This window comes from Coregonus clupeaformis, chromosome 12, assembly GCF_020615455.1.
Source record: "Coregonus clupeaformis isolate EN_2021a chromosome 12, ASM2061545v1, whole genome shotgun sequence".
NCBI classification, from domain to species: domain Eukaryota; kingdom Metazoa; phylum Chordata; class Actinopteri; order Salmoniformes; family Salmonidae; genus Coregonus; species Coregonus clupeaformis.
Window position 1 is genome coordinate 7,984,715 of NC_059203.1, and position 25,016 is coordinate 8,009,730.

The following is a 25,016-nucleotide window of genomic DNA, read 5'->3' on the forward strand; positions in this document are numbered from 1 at the left end:
GGGTTGAAATGGTAAAAGTGTGCTGTGAAATCAGCTCTACTTTAAACCCCTGGGAAACCCATCCACCTTCCAGGGTTATTAGATGAATAGGCACCTGTCACAGGAAAGCACAGCTTTTAGTGTGGGATTGAATACTCTTTGACACCTTTAATCAAAGCAGGAAAGATGACTGGAATGAATACTGCAAAGAAAATATGACCATTGTGAGATGGAGAGAGAGTGTGGGTGGTGTGAAGGGCACTATGGAGGCAGAACAATAGATGAGTGTGACTACCAAGGTACTGTGCTAACGGCAATCATATTGTATCATAGGGAATGGAATGGAATGGATAGCTATTGATCATTGTTGAATTGAGAGGGTGGGCTGAGAAGTAGGCAGCCAGAATAATAGAATGATGGTGGCCTTTAAAGAGGGGGTACACATGCCAGTCATACTGGGTTCAATGGAAGAAGGTGTAGTGAGCCCTTCAGGATGTCTTAAGTCATCATACAGGCTTTTGTCTGTCCAGGATGAACCATTCAAGTGCCACACACACAGGACACTGGCCAAGAGCGGCAGGTAGCCTTGCAGTTAAGAGCATTGGGCCAGTTGCTGGTTTGAATCCCCGAGCTGACTAGGTAAAAAATCTGTAGATGTGCCCTTGAGCAATGCACTTAACCCTAATTGCTCCTGTTAGTCGCTCTTGATAAGAGCGTCTGCTAAATTACTAAATTGTAAATGCAAAAAATGTAGTGAGTAGACCTAGCCATTCTATTCTCTTCGTAAGACCTATGTATTATTGTAGTCCAGGCCAAGATTAAAATGACTTTTCTGCCGTTGCTTAATTCAATAATGTGTCCCATCCACGCCCCTGGTTCCAGTTAAAAGGCATGGCCACCCCCTGAACATTAATACTGCTAGTGACTCATCTTCTGGCAGGGACACAGGAAGGAGTCCTGTCAGCTCTATCTGTATCTGCCTCTTCCACAGAATGAGACTCATCAAGCCTATTGCTGTGGCTTCCACTAAAATGATGTTTATTTTCATGTACATTTTCCATCTCCACAGAAAGAGTGAAAATGTATGAGCTGTAGGATGTGCGAACATATATATCTGCACAGTTCTCGCTGTGTGTTACATGGAATTAGGTCTGTGCCTTTGCCCTGTTTTCATTTTATGAAGAATATAATTCAGTTTTCCTCTGCTGAGGTTTGATGACAAAATTACAATCAATATCAACACCCACTACACATTGAGAGAGAGAGAGAGAGAGAGAGAGAGAGAGAGAGAGAGAGAGAGAGAGAGAGAGAGAGAGAGAGGGGTATATATTTTTTTACTTACTTAGCTAGCATCGAATGCAGCTATTGCCTACTCAAACACCTGGGTCAAACAGAAAGGGATGCTATGTTAGCAAGTTGGCTTTGGCTATCCAACAGTTCCAAGTTCCAACAGTTCCTATTCCAAGTCATGGTAAGCTTTTGGTTTTATAAATGTATTGCTACAGGGGCCCGCTGGTGTAACTGCTAATTTGCTGACTGTACACTGTACTAAATGATTGTAGCAGATTTACTAACGTGTTAGTTCTAGTAGCTACAGTGGGGAGAACAAGTATTTGATACACTGCCGATTTTGCAGGTTTTCCTACTTACAAAGCATGTAGAGGTCTGTAATTTATCATAGGTACACTTCAACTGTGAGAGACATAATCTAAAACAAAAATCCAGAAAATCACATTGTATGATTTTTAAATAATTAATTTGCATTTTATTGCATGACATAAGTATTTGATCACCTACCAACCAGTAAGAATTCCGGCTCTCACAGACCTGATAGTTTTTCTTTAAGAAGCCCTCCTGTTCTCCACTCATTACCTGTATTAACTGCACCTGTTTGAACTCGTTACCTGTATAAAAGACACCTGTGTAAGGACATCAGGGATGAAATTGTAGACCTCCACAAGGCTGGGATGGGCTACAGGACAATAGGCAAGCAGCTTGGTGAGAAGGCAACAACTGTTGGCGCAATTACTAGAAAATGGAAGAAGTTCAAGATGACGGTCAATCACCCTTGGTCTGGGGCTCCATGCAAGATCTCACCTCGTGGGGCATCAATGATCATGAGGAAGGTGAGGGATCAGCCCAGAACTACACGGCAGGACCTGGTCAATGACCTGAAGAGAGCTGGGACCACAGTCTCAAAGAAAACCATTAGTAACACACTACGCCGTCATGGATTAAAATCCTGCAGCGCACACAAGGTCCCCCCTGCTCAAGCCAGCGCATGTCCAGGCCCGTCTGAAGTTTGCCAATGACCATCTGGATGATCCAGAGGAGGAATGGGAGAAGGTCATGTGGTCTGATGAGACAAAAATAGAGCTTTTGGTCTAAACTCCACTCGCCGTGTTTGGAGGAAGAAGAAGGATGAGTACAACCCCAAGAACACCATCCCAACCGTGAAGCATGGAGGTAGAAACATCATTCTTTGGGGATGCTTTTCTGCAAAGGGGACAGGACGACTGCACCGTATTGAGGGGGAGGATGGATGGGGCCATGTATCGCAAGATCTTGGCCAACAACCTCCTTCCCTCAGTAAGAGCATTGAAGATGGGTCGTGGCTGGGTCTTCCAGCATGACAACGACCCGAAACACACAGCCAGGGCAACTAAGGAGTGGCTCCGTAAGAAGCATCTCAAGGTTCTGGAGTGGCCTAGCCAGTCTCCAGACCTGAACCCAATAGAAAATCTTTGGAGGGAGCTGAAAGTCCGTATTGCCCAGCGACATCCCCGAAAGGAGGTTTCTGGAGAAGGTCTGTATGGAGAAGTGGGCCAAAATCACTGCTGCAGTGTGTGCAAACCTGGTCAAGACCTACAGGAAACGTATGATCTCTGTAAATGCAAACAAAGGTTTCTGTACCAAATATTAAGTTCTGCTTTTCTGATGTATCAAATACTTATGTCATGCAATAAAATGCAAATTAATTACTTAAAAATCATACAATGTGATTTTTTAAATTCCATCTCTCAGAGTTGAAGTGTACCTATGATAAAAAATTACAGACCTCTACATGCTTTGTAAGTAGGAAAACCTGCAAAATCGGCAGTGTATCAAATACTTGTTCTCCCCACTGTATGTTGACTATTACCACGATGTGTTGTAGCGGTAATGATATGAAGGTTTAGCTTTGAAAAAACATTTTACCTGGTCACAGACAGCTGATATGTTGTGCACAAGTCCACAAGCGAAGGGAAAAGGTGAGAGGAGGAGAGCGCGTAGATAGCTGTGAGAAGGAATTATAAAAACAACAAGTTGTTTGTATGTGGCTGTTATGAAAGTGAACTGTGTGGGCTTGATCAGGATTGTATTCAATGCACCGATTCTGTTGAAAACGTTTCTCAAACGGAACGAAGTGGGGATAAACATACCTGAATTGTCCAATAGAAACTCTTGTTTGCAACTGTTGGACTAATGATTACACCCTAGATCAGCTAGATGCAGGCAAGAGTGTGCAAGGCAGTATTGAATGTGTCACTGTCTGTCACCTTGATTACTCAAAATTCTCTCGACCTGTGCACCTACGTTGTCAATTTACATTCCTAGGCTAGGTTGTAGCAACCTCATGATGGGTACAGGAAAAATGTGAGTATCATGTAGTAGCCTAAACCTATCGATGTTACATTGAGCTGGGTGAATGGAGTGTGAATGACTCATCCAATATGCTGTAATAGAAATAAGGCCATGTTCATCCTCCCTCATCTTAAACGGCACCAACCGCCACTGCATCCCAGACACCCTGGACCCACTCCAATTCGCATACCGCCCCAACATATCCACAGATGACGCAATCTCTATTGCACTCCACACTGCCCTTTCCCACCTGGACAAAAGGAAAACCTTCGTTAGAATGCTGTTCATTGGCTATTGCTCAGCGTTCAACACCATAGTGCCCTCAAAGCTCATCACTAAGCTAAGGACACCGGGATTAACCACCTCCCTCTGCAACTGTATCCCGGACTTCCTGACAGGCCGCACCCAGGTGGTGAGGGTAGGCAACAACACATCTGCCACGCTGACCCTCAACAAAGGGGCCCCTCAGGGGTGCGTGCTTAGTCCACTCCTGTACTCCCTGTTCACCCAAGAATGTGTGGCCACGCACAACTCCAACACCATCATTAAGTTTGCAGATGACTCGACGGTGGTATGCCTGATCACCGATGACGATGAGACAGTCTACAGTGAGGAGGTCAGAGACCTGGCCGTGTGGTGCCAGGACAACAACCTCTCCCTCAACGTTAGCAAGACAAAGGAGCTGATCGTGGACTACAGGAGCACGCCCCCATCCACATCGACGGAGCTGTAGTGGAGCAGGTCGAGAGCTTCAAGTTCCTCGGTGTCCACATCACTAAGGAAGTATCATGGTCCACACACACCAACACAGTCGTAACAACGCCTCTTCCCCCTCAGGACGCTGAAAAGATTCAGAATGGGCCCTCAAATCCTCAAAAAGTTATACAGCTGCACCATTGAGAGCATCTTGACTGGCTCCATCATCGCAAGGTGCTAGAGAGGGTAGTGCCATCCAGGACCTCTATACCAGGCGGTGTCAGAGGAAGTCCCTAAAAATTGTCAAAGACTCCAGACACCCAAGTCATAGACTGTTCTCTCTGCTACCAGACAGCAAGCAGTACCGATGCACCAAGTCTGGAACCAACAGGACCCTGAACAGCTTCTACCCCCAAGCCATAAGACTGCTAAATAGTTAGTCCAGGTAGCTATTGGTTAAGTATTTAACTATCTGCATTGACCCTTTTTGCACTAACTCTTTTGACTCATCACATGCACTGCTGCTACTGTTTATTATCTATCCTGTTGCCTAGTCACTTTATCCCTACCTACAGTTGAAGTCGGAAGTTTACATACACTTAGGTTGGAGTCATTAAAACTTGTTTTTCAACCACACCACAAATTTCTTGTTGCTGGCCAAGAACTTAATTGGTTCCTTTCACTGGGTTTGTGTGTGTGTGAAATGGTGATCTGACCTCGGGTCGAATTCCTCGCTTTTACCTAATCCACAGACTGTTGCCTTTTGCCTCTCTCCTCAGACAAAGTCCTGAAAACGGAGCCAGAGTTGAACAGAGTTCAGACTAAACATGAGTAATTACAGCATGACGGGAGGGAAGAGAGGAGTTGGGTTTGGGTATGTTTGAGAGATTGAGTGTGGACCTGCCATGTCCAACAATCAATCTCCAGGTCAAGCCAGGGTGAGCCGTGGTTGAACAGAGTTTAAACTGAACATGATTATCAAGGGCTTGATTGATTGTACCACTATTGTTTCTAAACTGAATAGAAGTCAGATTTAGCCACTATCATAGACTAAGGAAGTGGGCGGAGCGGTTGAGAGGGGGAAACTGAAGACAGTGGTGGGGGAATCCAAGAGGGAGGGGTTTTAAGCAAAACATGTATGTAAATAGGACTATAAAAACGGAGAGCTGAGAGGTAGAAGGCAGATGTTTTGCAAACCACCTCGGCTCTATTGCTTATTTAATAAAGTCTATCTTAATTCTACAAAAACTGTGAAATACTTTGGTTCTTTGATTAGTATAAGGACGAATTTGCTACATCAATATGGTGCATTTTATGTTGTTTTACCTCTGTGTCTGTGTGTGTGTGTGTGTGTGTGTGTGTGTGTGTGTGTGTGTGTGTGTGTGTGTGTGTGTGTGTGTGTGTGTGTGTGTGTGTGTGTGTGTGGATCTCTCCCTCTGCAAACTGAAGACCAAATCATGACTATGTAAACATTTCTGTGAAGAAACAACCTCAGTGACTGACTAAATTAAAAAGAGAAAATGAGCGCATATTGTCTTCTGATGAATGTGGAATGATGATTTGAGTTAAGGAATAAATTGAATTTCAGCCCTGTTTGGCAGATGCGTGACCTGATCTAGGTGTGGGTGGAACATCGTGGGTGTTCTTCTTTTTCACCAGATGAGGTTTGGTGTTATGGATGTGGTTGTGCCAACCGCCTGCTGCTGTTTTAATGAAAGCACAATCAGCCTGTAATTGGTCAGAATGGACAGGCAACAGCACAACATGGCTGAGGTGACTACACTGCTGGCTGCCCAGGGACTCATATAGAAACACAACATTAGATCAGCATGATAAATAAATAGTATCTTTATTAAAGATGCAGTCCGAGATCTTAAGCACTTACAAATTCATAACATATTGTACGAATTGGAATTCGTAACATGTCATACGAATTGCAAAGAATTTGCAGGATGTAACATATCAAACGAAATGGATGACGTAGTACACAATTGTGCAACATTTTTTGGAACCCGTTTTGGCTCGTGAGCACTACTTTCAAAACTATTGGCTGAAATTATACTGATAAGAACACCAATATCTCAATATACAATAAACAGATTTATCATACAAAAGAGCCCACACTCTGAGTGATGTTTCAAATGTTTACTCAGGGACGATGTAATAGCTGAATACATACCTGTACATTAAATACAGTGCAGTGTCCACTTATACCCTTAGCTCTCACCCCCTCCCTTCTACAAATATGTACTTCAGTACTTTTCCATCACACAGGGTTTCTCCAAGCTCCTCCGTGCATATCACAGGACTTCTTATCAGTCAAGTGAGGTCTTAATTTATTGGGAGTACACATTTTTACAGTCCACTGCAATAATGACACTTCTCATACACAAAGAGCTTGAACCTAGCACTACTTTCGATTTCTAAGGCTATATAAAACAATCTATTCATACTAAGATTATATAATGATATAAAACAGAAAAGATATAAAACCGTAATTTACAATCTATCAATACAAAAGCTGTGGAGCATCCAGCTCTGGTGAGGTGGATAATTTGCCTTCATCTCTGCTCCCAGAACACACTCCCACAACACAAACACACACCTTCTGGATGACAATTCATTTCCCTCTTACCGTTGTCTGGTAACATTCTGGCCATTGGTCTACCTCTCTAACTTCAAAGATACATATGCCCTATATAAACACTGTCAATAAAGCCTGTAGAATCAGGTAAAGAGATTCTCCGGCACTTTTGTATTATTTTGAGCCAGTAGTTCTGAAAGTAGCGCTTACAAGCCAAAAGTGGTTCTCTCTCTCGCTCTGCTGTGTGTGCATCTTGCTAGCTGTCACACAAATGGCGAGGGGCTTAAGCTCATTGGCTGAAACTCAAATTGCTAGGGGGCTGACCAACGTGGGGGAAAATGTAGGGGAAATGGCGCCGCACAGCTTCCTGTAAACAGTCGCTTTCAAACTAGGGATTTCGTGGCTTATTAAGATAAAACTATAATTCTGATCATAGATTATGCATGTATGAACTACAGATTGACACATCCAGCCCAAAGTGGCAGGGTTAAAAAATACTTACTAGTTGCCAAAGTTCCGGAGCATGTCTTTAAGTATTAAACAACATAAAAGCATCAATGCAAACAGTTGTTTGTTTTCCCCCAAAAATGCCTACCCCAGCACACAGAATGTCAGAAGTCCCTTTTGTCAGTTATTTTCCAGTTCAGGTGGAACAGAAAAACAACAGCCGTCATCAGTGAGTATTTTGTTCTCTCTGTTAGATGTATAAAACCTTTTATTCTGTCAAGTCACTTACTGTACACCTCATTGAATATGGATGAGAGAGATCAAACCCAAAGAAAGGACTCCTATATGTTTTAATCATAAACAAGGCCATCAACACAACAATTTGAAAGCCCTCCATTCTATGCATATTTGCTGCTATTACAGAATAATATATCCTCAATTTTCATCAAAGACCTTGCTGCTATTGTACAACAAACCGATGTCTGTCTGAAAGCTTTGAAGTAGATCTCAATGCTGGACTGTTTTGGTCTAGTCTGTATGGTGCGTTGCTATGCTCACTGTGTGTATGTATGTGTTTGTGTGTGTATGTGTGTGTGTGTGTGTGTGTTTATTTGTTTGTGAAACCTTTCTGCCGTCAGTCACACATACACTCACATACACACACACACACACACATACACACACACACCATGCCCTTTGTCTGCTCATTTGTGGCTACCATGGTGACAGTAAACATGGCTACCTTTCTTTCCCCTCTCCCCCTCCTCCCCTGTCAGCTGTTGTCACCCTGCATATATTAAACCAGACAGACTGGAAAGGTTTCCCCTAATCACATATCAGAGTTTGACTGTTAATCTATCAATCGGAGGGGACAGCAATTTGTTTAAACAATTAAAAGACTGAGGAGAGGAGAGCAGAGGAGAGGAGACGAGAGGAGCCTGTTTGGAATAGGTAGAGGATATAGGGTTTTGTGATTTGCTAAATATTGCAAACCCATCCTTTAGTCCATTACCTCTGCCCAAAACCCACAGTATCTGTGTGTTATGACATTCCAACTCCTCTGTACAGAGTTGATCTACATAAGAGCCTGAAGCCTCTTATACATATGTACTGTATCTCTTTACCCAGGAAAGCACTGTAGTATCATAGTGTACGTGTGCCCGGAGTTCTCTGTACACAGGATTAAAGATTAATCAGACACTTATGCACTCTGAAATATTTACCCTGGCAGAGCTGTGTGTGTGTGTTTTTGTGTGTTTGGTTTTACTATCCTTGTGGGGACCAGAAGTCCTCACAAGGATAGTAAAACAAGGACAATTTGGATAAGTGGGGAAATTCACTGGTCCCCACAAGGAAAAGGGCTATTTTAGGCTTAGGGGTTAGCGTTACAATTAGGTTTAGGGTTTGGGGTTAGGCTAGGGTTAAGGTTAGGGTTAGGTTAAGGATTAGGGTTAAGGGAAAATAGGATTTTGAATGGGAATCAATTGTTTGGTCCCCACAATGATAGTAAAACAAATGTGTGTGTGTGTGTGTGTGTGTGTGTGTGTGTGTGTGTGTGTGTGTGTGAGGGCATGCTTGTGTTTTTCTTTGAAAAGTGGAAAACAGAACAGAACAAGCAGATTAGGAGGATTGTAGCCTTGATAACGGTATCAGACAGTACCATACTTAACCCTAAACTCAATCAAGCCAGTGGTCCTGAACTGGGATCTAAACTCAATCAACCCTACGATCCTGATCTGTGGCCAAAATATTCATTTTATGGAGCGTGGTGATGGACAAGTGAGATTCAGAGGGAAAGTCTCCCTGACCCTTATACTCAACCCTCCCCGCTCTGCCTCCCTCTGCCTGTGGTTACACTATAGCTGTTCACCCCCATTTGATGTTTTCACTTAAGGATGAGTTGTCTGCTGCCTGGAGTGCTTAATGATGGAGTGACCGGTGCCTCAGACTCAAAGGCTCCACGCTCTAGTGAGTGAGTGAAAAAGATAGATAGTTCATCATGCTACTCAGTGGACAGAATACACTATTGATTGCCACTCAGCACAACAATAGTATGGCTACTACAGTTACAACAACATGATGTTAAGATAGATACTACAGATCACAGACAGACAGACAGACTGACTGACTGGCCATGTCTGAATACCCATACTAGCTTACTACATACTTAAACTGCATACTATGTACTCATCGTCACATACTATTTAGCACGTACCATTTAGTAAAAAGTATGCAGTATGCCACGGCCACAACGCAGTAGCAGCTCCTGACTGGCTGAGTAGGGGAGGCGGGCCGAGTGCGGGTGGATTTTTCCAAATTCAACAGACATGCATCGCATTAACCAACCTGATAATAATTTCCAATTTGGTTAATTTCTCTGAACTCTGAATAGAATAGGAATGGAGTTCTAGGCCTACTCAGGCTGGTTATAGGCAGATTATTACATTCAACCTATACCGTAGCCCATCTAGCCCATCTATCCTGTTTAAAAAGGACTGAAGACAAAAACAGATTCGGTTCAATTTCAACATGTTTATTAGTGAAACCAAAGTGCTGTAACAAAAAAAAGACTTCTGTTCTCAAAGTTGTGATCATTTTAATGAGAACAAAAATTACTTAGCCTACATTTGAACACCAACGCAGAAGCTCCGCTATTCAGCAACTTCCCAATTAATTAGCCTAGTTTTGTTGTTTGGCTACTTGAAGAGAACAAAAATCGATAACTTGCAACGCACCTTTTCCAATGCATTGTGGAAAAGGGTGCATCGAATTCTACTAGATGAAGAGCCGAAATGAGTATAACATCCTGGCGTTTAAACCAAATTCACATACTCTATTTTTCGCATACTGAGAATGCGTCATGCGCGATTGCGTTTCCCGTTATTCATGATTTTGGTAGCGTGTCCCCATATCTAAGTGATCAGCTCTTGTTAAAGCCAAAAATAGTATGATATCAAGGGCATTTAAAGTATACTCGATTTTCGCAGACAGGGATCATCAGTGCCTAACCCAGTGGGGATGTGGGATCAACTAAATTAAACGGGCAGGGAACACAATATACCGTTAGGCAGACAAGCAGTGTGTCAAAAGAGATGACTCGTCTTGCTCCTCTGTAGGGGAAACTTAAGTTTGAGGTAGAAGGAACTTCTAAATAGAGTCCGCTCTTTGCATCATGGGCTAAAACCGTTTTAGGTAGGGCATTGATCCCTGGCCGTGATTGAGACTTTAGCGATGCGATTGAATTAATTACTTTGGAATCTCATCCTGTGTGTCTGTCGGCTGCCAACGCCAAGCCATGTGTGTGAGGGGTTTGTGTGTGTGTGTGTGTTTGTGGCTGTGTGTGTGTATGTCCTGTGCTGTCTCAAACACTACAGGAATGTAAGCGTGTGGTGCTGTTGGTGGTAGCAGCAGGGGTGGGTGTTTAGCAACATGTTAATGCAGCAGTAAAAAAAATCAATGGCAAGACAAGAGAGGGCTGAGAGGGTGACAGACAGGGAGAGGGAAAGGTAGAAGACAGTGAGAAATATATATAGGTAGTGTTTGAGAGAGAGAAAGAGGAGAGAGAGAGAGAGAAAGAGAGAGAGAATTCAGAGAATTCAGAGAATGAAAGATGGAAATGAAGAGACAGAATGGCGTGATGGAGAGAGAGAGAGAGATCACCTTTTGATTCACCAATATCCCCCCCAGACACACACAATGCATGGAGGCAAATCTCCTAATCTTCATCCTGACATCTGTATCATTAAACTAAGTTGGGTTCCCGGTCCCCCTGGAGGCTACAGAGGGAGGGGAGAAGGATAAGTCATGTTGAAGAGTTGTATTCTAGACAGGGAGACAGTGTTGAGACAGATGGGCATGGGAGAGCGTGCTGACAGTAGAGATGGGAAGAATGCATGGTTCCAGCGTGCATTTAGTCCAGACACAATCATACTAACACAATACTCTCAGACACACACTGATAAACACACTGTCAGATACATATGGTGTGGCAATCAGGCGCACAGTTTTTGGCCAGTGGAGATTAAGCAGATTTAATTAATCTAATTATGGATGGCCTTGCTTACATCAGATCTGATTATATTATGACAGGGATATCTCTCTCATTACTGCTCTGGTGTAATGCAGAAAAGGCTCTCTGTCTGAGTAGGGGTGTGTGTTATGCCAACTCTGTAGTCCTCTTCTCATCCACCCTCTCCCTTGTTTCTCATCCCTCTCTGAGTGTTGCTGTGAAGAATGCCTCAGTGCCCTGTCAGAGGGTGGAGGTGGAGAGGGGGTAAGTAGCGTGGGCAGAGATACTCTAGTGGACAGGGCACCTGTTTGGCACAGGGCATACAACTCTCTGCCAGAGGGGAATGCCAGCCCTGGGAATTTGGATGTGTCTGGCCTTTTGGGTGTTGAAATAGCTTTCTGCTATTCTGTGTGCTCGTTCGTTGGAGTGTGTGTGTGTTTGTGTGTGTTATCTACAGGGAGTGTAGAAGAAGCTGTTTGAGTGTAGGACAGTTCTGTAGACACCAGCTGGTGACAGGAAGGGAGACACTCCAGCCCTGCTCCTGTGCAGATGGCTTACTGGCCAACACACATACACACACACACACACACAAACACACACACACTGTTAGACAGTGACTCTGATGTAGTACTGTACATTGTGTTCCTGTGTGTGTGTTTGCGTGTGTCTGTTCTGCCCATCCCACTTTAAGAGCCCCAATGATGCCTCTGAACAGACTGGGGGATTAGATTAGCATAGACTATAAAGATATTGTTGCATATCTGTCTGTGTGTGTGGGTGTGGTCATGCACATGTGGTCTTGAACACGTCTTTGTATGTGTATGTGTTTTGTTGTATATGTCTTATACCACGGCATTGTTGCATACTCGATTCTGATTGGCTAGAAGGGCATTCTAGAGTGGGGATGTGGTGCGTAATGCGCATGAATTTCTCCGGTCTGTCAATGTTGCAGTCATGATGCAAATGGTGCTATGCTGTCATCCTCCCACATGTTTCTCGTTTGACCAGCTGTTTTCAGCTACTCGTATTGTTGATTCAGTTGTCATATTGGCAGATTTGCTAGCAACAAACTATTTAGCTAGCTTCTAGTCTAGTGTTTGATATGCAATGCGATATCCTCTACGGTAATGAACAGTGTCCTAACGAGACAGCAACTTTTCTATGCCAGATGAAATCAGGCATCATCAGCTCCTTCTTATGGATGTATCCAAATAAATGTCACTAGAAAACAGCTTAAACAAACACAAATGCAGCTACTTTACTGTTATTCTGGCTGCACTGTTTGACGTGACTGTGTTATGACACGTTCTCCATTATTTCCAAGATAATGTACAGAGCGTCTATCTCTTACGTGTACCTCAGTATGTGTGGTCCTGCCAGTACACACAATGCTAGAAACCATCTCTGCAGTAATTTGCTCCTCCATCCTCAGGGGCTGAAGGAGTGGCTGTGACAGATGTGTTTGTGTCTGCTATTATACTGCAGGCTCCTTGACCACCAATGACTATCCCTTTCTCACCAGCTCAGACACACCTCTGCTCTTCAATCTGGGGAAAGAGTCTATACTGCACACATACATCTGATGAAATCTACTCAGATGTACACTGAGTGTACAAAACATTAGGAACACCTTCCTAATATTGAGTTGCACCCCCTTTTGCCCTCAGAACAGCCTCAATTAGTCGGGGCATGGACTCTACAAGATGTCGAAAACATTCCACAGGGATGCTGGCCCAATGTTTCCCACAGTTGTGTCAAGTTAGCTGGATGTCCTTTGGGTGGCGGACCATTCTTGATACACACGGGAAACGGTTGAGCGTGAAAAACCCAGCAGCGTTGCAGTTCTTGACAAACTCAAACCAGTGCGCCTGGCACCTACTACCATACCCTGTTCAAAGGCACTTAAATATTTTGTCTTGCCCATTCACCTTCTGAATGGCACACATACACAATCCATGTCTCAATTGTCTCAAGGCTTAAAAATCCTTCTTTAACCTGTCTCCTCCCCTTCATCTACACTGATTGATGTGTATTTAACAGGTGATATCAGTAAGGGATCATAGCTTTCACCTGGATTCACCTGGTTAGTCTATGTCATGGAAAGAGCACGTGTTCCTAATGTTCTGTACACTCAGCGTATAGTATAGTAAATTAATGAAGTCATAGAACTGAACCAGGGCTGTAAACAAGCATCCTTAAAGGGGCAATATGCAGTTGCTACATCAATTTTTGGACTCCATTAATGATATGTAACCATTGTTTCTTGAAAAATATAACTTAGAAATGCCTCATGAGCTTAGGTCAACTGTCATATCCCTTAAGAACCCAAAATATAAGCTTGTTTTACTCCAATGTTTGTAAACAAAGTAAATGAAAACATTTTAGTATTTTAGCAGAGGCTCTTATCCAGAGTGACTTACAGTAGTGAGTGCATACATTTTCATACTGGTTCCCCATGGGACCCGAACCCACAACCTTGGCGTGCTCTACCAACTGAGCCACACTGGACTAAACAGACACTATATAGCTTCATAACATGTTTAAATATATAATTTTGATAGCCTGGATGGTCAGTCCTTGCATCCATAGCTCTGTTTTTGAACTTGAAAGTGGATGCATTTCTCCAGCCCCATTCCTCAGCTTTTTACCGAAACAGTGGAGTACGCTTTGTTATTGTTTCAACTGCTGATTCCCCCTTTAACATAGAATTTACTTCCAAGATCTAATTCACAATGAACACAATCCATTTGACAGTGGTTGAATATCGATCACCTTTCCCAGTGGAGGGGAAGTGATGGGATGCAAATGGAAATTATATTGATTCCAGCTCATCACATTAGTGGGGTGTACAAGTACGCTGCAAGTCTTTGCATGTTTATACATTCATACATTACTACAGACGATGATCCTTTTGAAAATCATTCCCAAGGATGATTATTATGATATACTGTAAGAACTAAAGGTAATACTATGTCATCACCATTAGACTATGGTCATGGACATCACTAAGGCTAGTAATGGAGGTTGTGTGTAAGGCCTATGTCACCTCTAAGGTGATTTTAAAGGCTATATGTCAGGCTTTTGTCACCTCTAAGGTGATAGTAAATGCTGTATGTCAGGCTTATGTCATGATGAAATCTTCTCTCATTGTGTTTGTTTCCAGCTTGATAACCCAGACGAGCAGGCTGCACAGATCAGGAGAGAGCTGGACGGACGACTGCAGATGGCTGATCAGATCGCCAGGGTAAGACACCACCACCTGAAAGTAAAGTAGAGAATTAGACATCTTAAATCACCTCACCAGAGCTGAAACAGATACTGTAGAAGACAGTAGCCCTAAGGCCTATACACTAAGTAGTAGAGGTACTGCAGTATGTGTGTGCTCTGAACCCTAGGCCCTCACATGAGCAAAACAGCCTCAATAATGTAAAAGCAGAGGGAGACTCAGGGCAGGAGTACGCATGAATAAACATCCTCTTTAAAAAGACTGTACACTTTATGGTTGTAGACTTCACCATGGACTTGTCTATGCGTGTGTGCGTCCTTGTGTGTATGCCTGCGTGCGTCTGTCTAACAGGGTGGCAAGTTTCCCAAGTTTGTTTCCAAAGAGATGGAGGCCATGTTCATAGAGGAGCTGAGATCTTCAGTGAACCTGCTGATGGCTAACCTGGAGAGCATGCCCGTGTCCAAGGGAGGAGAGTTCAAACTGCAGAAGCTCAAACGCGGACATAACACCTCCATCATAGACATGGGCCAGGAGGATGAGAACACGCTGTCCAAGTCTGATGTGGTGCTCTCCTTCACTCTGGAGGTATGGTTGGTTTACACTGCAGCTCACACAGCCTGCCAGAGACACTGCCTCCAGTGGTCATATGCAGAAGTGTACTATTGAAGTTACCCTAACTATTTCAATTCAGGCTACATGGAAAATAAAATTCAAGGCAACATTGCTTCCACAATGCCAGCAGATATTGTGACACTTACTTTAGAGACAACAGAGACACTGAGAGGGAAAGTAAGAGAGAGATATAGACTGAATGACAGAGGTGGAAACATATACACATTACACAGTGAAAGAGAGAGAGCTAGGGAAAGAGATAGAGATCCAGGGAAAGAGAAAGAGGGAGATAGATAGATAGATAGATAGATAGATAGATAGATAGATAGATAGATAGATAGATAGATAGATAGATAGATAGATAGATAGATAGATAGATAGATAGATAGATAGATAGATAGGGTATTGTATGTAGATCGAATTAATCAATTTTGAATTCAGGCTGTAACACAATAAAATGTGGACTACTATAAGTCAAGGGGTATGAATACTTTCTGAAGGCACTGTAGGCTCTGATGATTAATGTCCTATGGGACTTAGTCCCTCCCCTCTCGTATACCTCAGAAATGTTTGTAGCAGCAGTCGTAATGTTTTACACTCCCTATTCTGCTGGTCTCAGGACACATGGCTGTAGATCAGAGAGGCTGAGCTGATCTGGGCAGCCCATGTCTGTGAAAAACCAAGGCATTGGTTAAATGACATTCTGTGTTCGTGTTTGTGTCTGAAACTAGTTTGTAGCAGCAGATATGTGTTGGAAATAAGTGACAAGTATAGGTGTTTGATCGGCTTTTCTCTATCTCAGGTGGTGATAGTGGAGGTTCAGGGGTTAAAGTCATTGGCGCCCAATCGGATCGTCTACTGCACCATGGAGGTGGAGGGGGGGCATAAGCTCCAGACTGACCAGGCCGAGGCCTCCAAACCAACGTGAGTGTGACACACACGCATGCACGTATGCTGTGCACTTACATGATATTACAGCCTTATTTAGGAATAAATACCTTGTAACTGGGTAAGAAGTTCAGTGCATTCTAATTGTTTTTACCTAAACAAACTCATGTTAGCTAATCAGGTTAGGAACTACATAACTGCATTTAGATTTATCACAGTCTGTCATGTGCAAGGCCTCAGCGACGTAAAACGTGACCTGGTGATATGTAAGTGAATTTGCTCCCAACTCACTCTCACACTACTTCCTGTTTACATACATATGGCTACATCATGGATACTTCCTATGATGTAAAACCCCGAAGCCCCTGACTGCTGCTATTTACTCAGTCCTACTCTGAGTAGCACCTGATACAGATTGTGTTAATATGAGCAGTCAGTCCTGAGTCCTTGTTAGGTGGTCTGTAGGGTGGGCTCATGTTCTGGCTGTATCTGCACAGCATGATGTGGTAATGATATTGCCTGTGAGAGTGTGATCAGGGCACACATAACAAGGTTGTAGACGCTGAGCCGCATTGATTACCCAACATGCACCTTGCGCCACTGGTTGTGTTCTCTAGCAGGTGACTGAGGTGGGACGTGTGGATGTGTTGAGACATTTGTTTTGCTTTAATTAAAGGATACTCACACATGTACAGTGAGGGAAAAAAGTATTTGATCCCCTGCTGATTTTGTAAGTTTGCCCACTGACAAAGACATGATCAGTCTATCATTTTAATGGTAGGTTTATTTGAACAGTGAGAGACAGAATAACAACAAAAAAATCCAGAAAAACACATGTCAAAAATGTTATAAATTGATTTGCATTTTAATAAGGGAAATAAGTATTTGACCCCCTCTGCAAAACATGACTTAGTACTTGGTGGCAAAACCCTTGTTGGCAATCACAGAGGTCAGACGTTTCTTGTAGTTGGCCACCAGGTTTGCACACATCTCAGGAGGGATTTTGTCCCACTCCTCTTTGCAGATCTTCTCCAAGTCATTAATGTTTCGAGGCTGACGTTTGGCAACTCGAACCTTCATCTCCCTCCACATATTTTCCATGGGATTAAGGTCTGGAGACTGGCTAGGCCACTCCAGGACCTTAATGTGCTTCTTCTTGAGCCACTCCTTTGTTGCCTTGGCCGTGTGTTTTGGGTCATTGTCATGCTGGAATACCCATCTACACCCCATTTTCAATGCCCTGGCTGAGGGAAGGAGGTTCTACCCAAGATTTGACGGTACATGGCCCCGTCCATCGTCCCTTTGATGTGGTGAAGTTGTCCTGTCCCCTTAGCAGAAAAAAAACCCCAAAGCATAATGTTTCCACCTCCATGTTTGACGGTGGGGGTGGTGTTCTTGGGGTCATAGGCAGCATTCCTCCTCCTCCAAACACGGCGAGTTGAGTTGATGCCAAAGAGCTCAATTTTGGTCTCATCTGACCACAACACTTTCACGCAGTTCTCCTCTGAATCATTCAGATGTTCATTGGCAAACTTCAGACGGGCCTGTATATGTGCTTTCTTGAGCAGGGGGACCTTGCGGGCGCTGCAGGATTTCAGTCCTTCACGGCGTAGTGTGTTACCAATTGTTTTCTTGGTGACTATGGTCCCAGCTGCCTTGAGATCATTGACAAGATCCTCCCGTGTAGTTCTGGGCTGATTCCTCACCGTTCTCATGATCATTGCAACTCCACGAGGTGAGATCTTGCATGGAGCCCCAGGACGAGGGAGATTGACAGTTCTTTTGTTTTTCTTCCATTTGTGAATAATCGCAACAACTGTTGTCACCTTCTCACCAAGCTGCTTGGCGATGGTCTTGTAGCCCATTCCAGCCTTGTGTAGGTCTACAATCTTGTCCCTGACATCCTTGGAGAGCTCTTTGGTCTTGGCCATGGTGGAGAGTTTGGAATCTGATAGATTGATTGCTTCTGTGGACAGGTTTCTTTTATACAGGTAACAAGCTGAGATTAGGAGCACTCCCTTTAAGAGTGTGCTCCTAATCTCAGCTCGTTACCTGTATAAAAGACACCTGGGAGACAGAAATCTTTCTGATTGAGAGGGGGTCAAATACTTATTTCCCTCATTAAAATACAAATCAATTTATAACATTTGGATTTTTTTGTTGTTATTCTGTCTCTCGCTGTTCAAATAAACCTACCATTAAAATTATAGACTGATCATTTCTTTTTCAGTTGGAAAAACGTACAAAATCAGCAGGGGATCAAATACTTTTTTTCCCTCACTGTATATACAGTATCAGAGATGAGTAAGTAATTCATAATCCTTACCTCTTCCTGATATAGATGATGAATATTTCCTCATATATAATGCAAGGCTCATCACCACTCTTCCCTCCTCCTCCTCCTCCTCCCCCTTCTCTCTGCCGTCCTCTCCAGGGTTTTTCTGGATCAAAAAGGGGCTTAGGTAGTGGGTGTGGCAGGGGGCATGGCAAAGAGCGCGGTCGGGTGCGTCAAACTTTTAAGCTAATTCCCTGCAATTCTACACATTTCTCCATGGAGCTGAGAGAAATTATTGCGGTTTTGCAGCTGATTTCCTGCAATTCTACACATTTTGCCATGCAGCTGAAAGAAAATGTTGCAGTTTTAAAGCTACTTTCCTGCAATTCTATGCATTTTGCCATGGCGTATGCTGTATTATTTTGCTCAAAGATAATAACAAAATTTAAACTAAAAATGACTGTCTAGCTTTTATTTTGGTGACCAGAAGTCCTCACAAGGATAGTAAAACAACGAAAATGTGGACAAGTAGGGACATTTCACCGATCCCCACAAGGAAAAGGGCTATTTCAGGCTTATGGGTTAGGGTTAGGGTTACAATTAGGCTTAGGGTTAGATTTAAGGTTAGGGTTAGGAGTTAGGTTTAGTTTTAGGGTTAGGGATTTGGGGTTACGGTTAGGGTCAGGGTTAGGGTTAGGTAAAATAGGATTTTAAACGGGAATACATTTTTGGGTCCCCACAAGCATAGTAAAACAAACGTGTGTGTGTGTGTGTGTGTGTGCTGTGTGTGTGTGTGTGTGTGTGTGTGTGTGTGTGTGTGTGTGTGTGTGTGTGTGTGTGTGTGTGTGTGTGTGTGTGTGTGTGTGTGAAAGAGAAAGAGAAAGAGAAGGGGCTATTTTAGGCCCTGCTTCCTCACAGTGAAAGGCTCAGATGGGATCTGTGAGTGGATCAGTGGAAAGTTTAGTTCAACCTCAATTGTTCCTGAAACAGAGTATAGTTTATTTGTGCTAGATACAGTATCTCGGTCAGACAGCCATGGATAACAGAACTCTGAGGACATTTATAAAGGGATCCATTCCTTCTCTTCCATGATTCACAGATGACCAGTCTGCTGGAACTTTGCATAGGAATGAATGTTATCTGAGAGTTGACCACTTCCCTCCTATGGTAAACAGAAGGCCTGGTTCACCTTAGCCAGACACACAGTAAACAGAGCCTACCTGTTGGGAGTGCATATATCTATTATTAGGGCCCTATAAAATCTGCGTTGCTGAAAACGCGGACGGAATCACGGAATCCAGACATTAAAATGGAATTCAACAATATTCAAAAATATTGTAGGAAATCAGCTTAATGTATTGAACTTATTAGAAAATGCATTAATTTGCCCAAGTTAATCATAAGACATGAACAAAATGCATCAATGATACGTTTTTTGTTCTGCAACTTTATGAAATGGCACAGGAATGCCCCTGTCTGTGTGTGTTGTGTGCGGTGTGCGCATAGCCACAGGAAGTAGGGGTGCTGAGGGTGCTGCAGCACCCCCTAAAACATCTGAATAAATAAATAATAATATTTTATATATACAGTACCAGTCAAAATTTTGACACACCTACTCATTCAAGGGTTTTTCTTTATTTTGACTATTTTCTACATTGTAGAATAATAGTGAAGACATCAAAACTATGAAATAACACATATGGAATCATGTAGTAACCAAAAAAGTGTTAAACAAATTCTTCAAAGTAGCCACCCTTTGCCTTGATGACAGCTTTTCACACTCTTGGCATTCTGTCAACCAGCTTCATGAGGTAGTCACCTGGAAAGCATTTCAATTAACAGGTGTGCCTTTTTAAAAGTTAATTTGTGGAATTTCTTTCCTTCTAAATGCGTTTGAGCAAGTCAGTTGAGTTGTGACAAGGTAGGGGTGGTATACAGAAGATAGCCCTATTTGGTAAAATACCAACTCCATATTATGGCAAGAACAGCTCAAATAAGCAAAGAGAAACGACAGTCCATCATTACTTTAAGACATGAATGTCAGTCAATGTGGAACATTTCAAGAACTTTGAAGGTTTCTTCAAGTGCAGTCGCAAAAACCATCAAGCGCTGTGATGAAACTGGCTCTCATGAGGACCGCCACAGGAAAGGACGACGCAGAGTTACTTCTGCAGCAGAGGATAAGTTCATTAGAGTTACCAGCCTCAGAAATTGCAGCCCAAATAAATGCTTAACAGAGTTCAAGTAACAGACACATCTCAACATCAGCTGTTCAGAGGAGACTGCGTGAATTAGGCCTTCATGGTCAAATTGCTGCAAAGAACCACTACTAAAGGACACCAATAAGAAGATGAGACTTGCTTGGGCCAAGAAACACGAGCAATGGACATTAGACCAGTGGAAATCTGTCCTTGGTCTGATGAGTCCAAATTTGAGATTTTTGGTTCCAAACGCCATGTCTTTGTGAGACGCAGAGTAGGTGAACGGATGATCTCTGCATGTGTGGTTCCAACCATGAAGCATGGAGGAGGAAGTGTGATGGTGTGGGGTTGCTTTGCTGGTGACACTGTCGGTGATTTATTTAGAATTCAAGGCACACTTAACCAGCATAGCTACCACAGCATTCTGTAGCGATACGCCATCCCGTCTGGTTTGCGCTTAGTGGGACTATCATTTGTTTTTCAACAGGACAATGACCCAACACACCTCCAGGCTGTGTAAGGGCTATTTGACCAAGAAGGAGAGTGATGGAGTGCTGCATCAGATGACCTGGCCTCCACAATCACCCGACCTCAACCCAACTGAGATGGTTTGGGATGAGTTGGACCGCAGAGTGAAGGAAAAACAGCCAACAAGTGCTCAGCATATGTAGGAAGTCCTTCAAGACTGTTGGAAAAGCATTCCAGGTGAAGCTGGTTCAGAGAATGCCAAGAGTGTGCAAAGCTGTCATCAAGGCAATGGGTGGCTACTTTGAAGAATCTCAAATATATTTGTTTAACACTTTTTTGGTTACTACTTGATTCCATATGTGTTATTTCATAGTTTTGATGTGTTCACTATTATTCTACAATGTAGAAAATTGTCAAAATAAAGAAATACCCTTGAATGAGTAGGTGTGTCCAAACTTTTGACTGGTACTGTATATACAGTGGGGAAAAAAGTATTTAGTCAGCCACCAATTGTGCAAGTTCTCCCACTTAAAAAGATGAGAGAGGCCTGTAATTTTCATCATAGGTACACGTCAACTATGACAGACAAAATTAGAAAAAAAAATCCAGAAAATCACATTGTAGGATTTTTAATGAATTTATTTGCAAATTATGGTGGAAAATAAGTATTTGGTCACCTACAAACAAGCAAGATTTCTGGCTCTCACAGACCTGTAACTTCTTCTTTAAGATGCTCCTCTGTCCTCCACTCATTACCTGTATTAATGGCACCTGTTTGAACTTGTTATCAGTATAAAAGACACCTGTCCACAACCTCAAACAAGTCACACTCCAAACTCCACTATGGCCAAGACCAAAGAGCTGTCAAAGGACACCAGAAACAAAATTGTAGACCTGCACCAGGCTGGGAAGACTGAATCTGCAATAGGTAAGCAGCTTGGTTTGAAGAAATCAACTGTGGGAGCAATTATTAGGAAATGGAAGACATACAAGACCACTGATATTCTCCCTCGATCTGGGGCGCCACGCAAGATCTCACCCCGTGGGGTCAAAATGATCACAAGAACGGTGAGCAAAAATCCCAGAACCACACGGGGGGAACTAGTAAATGACCTGCAGAGAGCTGGGACCAAAGTAACAAAGCCTACCATCAGTAACACACTACGCCGCCAGGGACTCAAATCCTGCAGTGCCAGACGTGTCCCCCTGCTTAAGCCAGTACATGTCCAGGCCCGTCTGAAGTTTGCTAGAGTGCATTTGGATGATCCAGAAGAGGATTGGGAGAATGTCATATGGTCAGATGAAACCAAAATATAACTTTTTGGTAAAAACTCAACTCGTCGTGTTTGGAGGACAAAGAATGCTGAGTTGCATCCAAAGAACACCATACCTACTGTGAAGCATGGGGGTGGAAACATCATGCTTTGGGGCTGTTTTCTGCAAAGGGACCAGGACGACTGATCCGTGTAAAGGAAAGAATGAATGGGGCCATGTATCGTGAGATTTTGAGTGAAAACCTCCTTCCATCAGCAAGGGCATTGAAGATGAAACGTGGCTGGGTCTTTCAGCATGACAATGATCCCAAACACACCGCCCGGGCAACGAAGGAGTGGCTTCGTAAGAAGCATTTCAAGGTCCTGGAGTGGCCTAGCCAGTCTCCAGATCTCAACCCCATAGAAAATCTTTGGAGGGAGTTGAAAGTGTGTGTTGCCCAGCGACAGCCCCAAAACATCACTGCTCTAGAGGAGATCTGCATGGAGGAATGGGCCAAAATACCAGCAACAGTGTGTGAAAACCTTGTGAAGACTTACAGAAAACGTTTGACCTGTGTCATTGCCAACAAAGGGTATATAACAAAGTATTGAGAAACTTTTGTTATTGACCAAATACTTATTTTCCACCATAATTTGCAAATAAATTCATAAAAAATCCTACAATGTGAATTTCTGGAATTTTTTTTCTCATTTTGTCTGTCATAGTTGACGTGTACCTATGATGAAAATTACAGGCCTCTCTCATCTTTTTAAGTGGGAGAACTTGCACAATTGGTGGCTGACTAAATACTTTTTTCCCCCACTGTATATATATTTCTTTACAAAAGTAGTGCACTGGGTCTTTACTAGTCCAGTATTGGTGGACCGATATAGCCATCTGTCGCGCGGGCAAAAAAAAAGCATATATTTTGTAAACCCTGCAATAACATGAGCACTACAGAAACACAGCTAACCAAACCAACAAGCTGCCACGGTCTCACTGCAGAATTAGATGTTCATCCTCGTTCTCCAAACGTCCAATTTTGAAGTGTTTCGAAATTTGAAAACAGTGTCCGCTACTGGGATTGAACATGCATGACCCATCTGCGCTTCAGCTTCAGCTCACAGACGGATGGCCTGACATTCTGCTGTAGAATTCTCTGATATAGAGCATCATTCACGGTTCCTTCTATTAAGGCAAGTCGTCCAGGTCCTGAGGCAGCAAAGCATCCCCAAACTACCGCACTACCACCACCATGCTTGACCGTTGGTATGAGGTTCTTACTGTGGAATGCAGTGTTTGGTTTTCGCCTGGCATAATAGGATCCATGTTGTCCAAAAAGTTATACTTCTGAATCATCTGTCCATAGAACATTCTTCCAAGAGTCTTAATGATCATCCAGGTGCTTTTTGGCAAACTTGAGTGAACCTTTTGGACGACATGGGTCCCATTATGCCTTTTTGACAGGAGGTGCAGGATATTTTTTTGCCTGATTTAGATATGTTTCTGTTTATAATTTCTGACATTTTGGTAGGCTGTTTGTTAGTAAACTTGTTGATAATTAGATACATGTAGCTTCTCTTTCTATTAATGTATATGTGGCCCTAGAAGACTAAATAAACCCTTGCTCAACAGAATAATGTAATAGATCGATAGAGTGAATGCATCAATCTAGTTGACATCGGTAAAGTTTTCATTGTCATCTTTAGCTGAGCAAAGATGTTTAGGGACTGGGGAGAAAATACAATAAAGCAACCAAATAAAACAGCAAATATTCTGTGCAAAATGTCCAAATTACATCTGTTTTACGGGTTGTAAGGAAAAAAAAAGCTGTGAAAATGACCCAACGTGTTTCTGATAAGATATCAGTTCGGCTTCAATGCATGTTTTATGTGGTTGATATACTAATCAGATGTTATTATGCTTTTATGATGAAGAAAGCACCTCTACAGATGGTATATAACTGAGCATTGCATTCTCTCAAGATGCAGAAAGAAAGAAATCATATTTCTCCACTCCTGTTCCCAAGTCCAAATTTAAGTTTCTATTTAACCCATCTAAACAGTAGGCTACAGTTCCCTTGACTATTTGAAGTCTCGTCTTGTGACTGTCAAATTTGTATAGCGTCTCACAATCATCACACATAACATAGCCGGCACTGCTATCATCCTCTTCTACCACTTCACCAAATCTTTTGCAAACATTGCTTTTCTGGCCCTCCCTTCTCTTTATTTTCAACTCTCCTTTCGCAGCTTTTGTCTTACTGAATTAAACTTCGACAATGGCTTTTTGCCTCTGTGGATTGACGTTAACTTTTTCTGCCCGTTCCCAAAAGCATTATTTGGTGATTGGCTGTGTAGGCTATGTGGCATGTGTACAGTTAAGCCCTGAAGCTTAGGCTTATGCACTAATACCAGATAGCCTAAAATAATGAAATAAAAATCTTTGGGTTATGAGTCAACCCACGCATCATTAGTATGTGTGTATGTTTGTGACTCCAGCTCTGTGCTGTACTATGTTGTGCTGCTCCACACGTGTGGCTGAGATGAGAGTTAAATCAATACTAAGTCCCATAGGAATGCCCCGGGCCTGTACTGATGGCTACTGAGGCTCAAACGCGACTCAAACCAACACCAGGCCTCACATCTGAGCCACGAGCCAGGCTTAGACATATACTCATCCCTAGATATACCAGGCGTTGTCAGAGGAAAGCCCTAAAAATTGTCAAAGACTCCAGCCACCCAAGTCATAGA

General features: G+C 42.9%; 1 protein-coding gene across 8 annotated transcripts in view; it reads left to right on the forward strand.

Moving 5' to 3' along the window:
• Positions 1-25,016, forward strand: part of LOC121578793 (calcium-dependent secretion activator 1) — a 172,673-nt gene that overhangs the window by 52,368 nt on the left and 95,289 nt on the right. For all 8 annotated transcript variants that reach the window (XM_045223688.1, XM_045223692.1, XM_045223687.1 and 5 more), the window contains exons 4-6: positions 14,503-14,583; positions 14,917-15,150; positions 15,980-16,101. In XM_045223688.1, the coding sequence (XP_045079623.1) occupies positions 14,503-14,583; positions 14,917-15,150; positions 15,980-16,101 (437 nt within the window). The remainder of the gene's footprint in view (positions 1-14,502; positions 14,584-14,916; positions 15,151-15,979; positions 16,102-25,016) is intronic.